Source organism: Echiichthys vipera (genome assembly GCF_963691815.1).
Source record: "Echiichthys vipera genome assembly, chromosome: 19".
Classification (NCBI taxonomy): domain Eukaryota; kingdom Metazoa; phylum Chordata; class Actinopteri; order Perciformes; family Trachinidae; genus Echiichthys; species Echiichthys vipera.
The window spans coordinates 28,464,711-28,467,761 of record NC_139844.1 but is presented as its reverse complement, the minus strand read 5'-3'; the positions used below and the strand labels follow the sequence as shown (position 1 = coordinate 28,467,761).

Below are 3,051 nucleotides of genomic sequence, written 5' to 3'. Positions count from 1 at the left end.
GGGGGGGCAGCGCACAGCCAGGAAACGTCGGGGGCTTGTTTCTAAAAGTGCTTTAAATAAATAAACAGATGAAGAATAAAAATGTAATTTCTCCTCCTTTATGTGGCGTGACTCAAGCCCCTGACGTGACAAGCCCCTGGAGTGACATGCCCCTGACGTGACAAGCCCCTGGAGTGACAAGCCCCTGGAGTGACATCACCATTCTTCTGGTTTACAGCAAAATAAAATCTGTTTTTGAGAATCTTTAAAAATTCATAATTTTCCGTGTATTTGTCAATTTTAGTTTTCAAGCCCCTGACGTATTTAAAATGTGACTCGAGTCTTTTATTCTGAAGGGGGCAGCGCACAGCTGCAGCCTCGGAGCAGATGATGGTGTTTGTGTGTGTGTGTGTGTGTGTGTGTGTGTGTGTAACTGATGTTACCAGTACCCACCTGCCTGACATGGATTGGTGTTTTACCAGCCACAGTCACGTCAAGGGCCTGTGTCACGTCAGGGGTTTGTCACATCAGGGGCTTGTCATGTTAGGGGCTTGTCACGTCAGGGGCTTGTCATGTCAGTGGCTTGTCACGTCAGGGGCTTGTCGTGTCAGTGACTTGTCACGTCAGGGGCTTGTCACGTCAAGGGCCCGTGTCACGTCAGGGGCTTGTCACGTCAGGGGCTTGTCACGTCAGGGGCTTGAGTCACATCAGGTAAAGGAGGAGGAGGGTCCTCTTCCTCGTCTCACCTCCTTTAACCTCTTTTCTGTGTTTTCAGCAGCTCCGCTGGAAGAACTGATCAAAGACTTTTACTTTGAAACAAAGGAGGCTGTTTCCTGTGCGCTCCGCTCTCATTGGTTGCAGAGAACAGCGCCGTTTGACTCCGCCCACAGACCGCAGGGAGGGCGATGAGTCATCGATGAGTCATTCCCCTTATGAATGTAAACAAATAAACTGTTTAAAATGTGGTTGGAGTCTTTTATTTTGAAGGGGGGGGGGGCAGCGCACAGCCAGGAAACGTCGGGGGCTCGTTTCTAAAAGTGCTTTAAATAAATAAACAGATAAAGAATAAAAATGTAATTTCTACTCCTTTATGTGGCGTGACTCAAGCCCCTGGCGTGACAAGCCCCTGGAGTGACATGCCCCTGACGTGACAAGCCCCTGACGTGACAAGCCCCTGGAGTGACAAGCCCCTGACGTGACAAGCCCCTGGAGTGACATCACCATTCTTCTAGTTTACAGCAAAATAAAATCTGTTTTTGAGAATCTTTAAAAATTCATAATTTTCTGTATTTGTCAATTTTAGTTTTCAAGCCCCTGACGTATTTAAAATGTGACTCGAGTCTATCACGTCAGGGGTTTGTCACGTCAGGGGCTTGTCATGTCAGGGGCTTGTCACGTCAGGGGCTTGTCACGTCAGGTAAAGGAGGAGGAGGTCCTCTTCCTCGTCTCACCTCCTTTAACCTCTTTTCTGTATTTTCAGCAGCTCCGCTGGAAGAACTGATCAAAGACTTTTACTTTGAAACAAAGGAGGCTGTTTCCTGTGCGCTCCGCTCTCATTGGTTGCAGAGAACAGCGCCGTTTGACTCCGCCCACAGACCGCAGGGAGGGCGATGAGTCATCGATGAGTCATTCCTCTTTATGAATGTAAACAAATAAACTGTTTAAAATGTGGTTGGAGTCTTTTATTTTGAAGGGGGGGGGGGGGCAGCGCACAGCCAGGAAACGTCAGGGGCTTGTTTCTAAAAGTGCTTTAAATAAACAGATAAAGAATAAAAATGTCATTTCTCCTCCTTTATGTGGCGTGACTCAAGCCCCTGGCGTGACAAGCCCCTGACGTGACAAGCCCCTGGAGTGACACCACCATTCTTCTGGTTTACAGCAAAATAAAATCTGTTTTTGAGAATCTTTAAAAATTCATAATTTTTCGTGTATTTGTCAATTTTAGTTTTCAAGCCCCTGACGTATTTAAAATGTGACCCGAGTCTTTTATTCTGAAGGGGGGCAGCGCACAGATGCAGCCTCGGAGCAGACTGAGGGGCCTGTGTCACGTCAAGAGCTCGTCACGTCAGGGGCTTGTCATGCCAGGGGCTTGTCACATCAGGTAAAGGAGGAGGAGGGTCCTCTTCCTCGTCTCACCTCCTTTAACCTCTTTTCTGTGTTTTCAGCAGCTCCACTGGAAGAACTGATCAAAGACTTTTACTTTGAAAAAAAGGAGGCTGTTTCCCCCTGAAGGGGGGGGGGCAGCGCACAGCCAGGAAACGTCGGGGGCTTGTTTCTAAAAGTGCTTTAAATAAATAAACAGATAAAGAATAAAAATGTAATTTCTACTCCTTTATGTGGCGTGACTCAAGCCCCTGGCGTGACAAGCCCCTGGAGTGACAAGCCCCTGGAGTGACACCACCATTCTTCTGGTTTACAGCAAAATAAAATCTATTTTGAGAATCTTTAAAAATTCATAATTTTCCGTGTATTTGTCAGTTTAAATTTTCAAGCCCCTGACATAATTATTTAAAATGTGACCTGAGTCTTTTATTCTAAAGGGGGCAGCGCACAGCTGCAGCCTCGGAACAGACTGAGGGGCCTGTGTCACGTCAAAGCCTTGTGTCATGTCAGGGGCTTGTCACGTCAGGGGCTTGTCACGTCAGAGACTTATCATGTCAGGGGCTTGTCACGTCAGGGGCTTGTCACGTCAGAGACTTATCATGTCAGGGGCTTGTCACGTCAGGGGCTTGTCACGTCAGGGGCTTGAGGCACGTCACCTCCTTTAACCTCTTTTCTGTATTTTCAGCAGCTCCGCTGGAAGAACTGATCAAAGACTTTTACTTTGAAAAAAAGGAGGCTGTTTCCTGTGCGCTCCGCTCTCATTGGTTGCAGAGAACAGCGCCGTTTGACTCCGCCCACAGACCGCAGGGAGGGCGATGAGTCATCGATGAGTCATTCCCCTTATGAATGTAAACAAATAAACTGTTTAAAATGTGGTTGGAGTCTTTTATTTTGAAGGGGGGGGGGGGGCAGCGCACAGCCAGGAAACGTCGGGGGCTCGTTTCTAAAAGTGCTTTAAATAAATAAACA

At 47.5% G+C, this 3,051-nt stretch overlaps 1 protein-coding gene across 4 annotated transcripts in view; it reads left to right on the top strand.

The window, feature by feature from the left end:
- Positions 1–2,845, top strand: part of vipas39 (VPS33B interacting protein, apical-basolateral polarity regulator, spe-39 homolog) — a 34,496-nt gene extending 31,651 nt beyond the window's left edge. For 2 of the 4 annotated variants that reach the window (XR_014593652.1, XR_014593653.1), the window contains exon 20: positions 755–838. Coding sequence is in view for 2 of the 4 variants with exons in the window: in XM_083934615.1 (XP_083790741.1) it covers positions 2,768–2,788 (21 nt within the window). In the remaining 2 variants the exon portion in view is untranslated. Of the gene's footprint in view, positions 1–754; positions 904–2,767 lie in introns of those variants that run through there. The other 2 variants (XM_083934615.1, XM_083934614.1) reach the window with 2 other exon arrangements.
- The last annotated feature ends 206 nt before the right edge of the window (positions 2,846–3,051 follow it).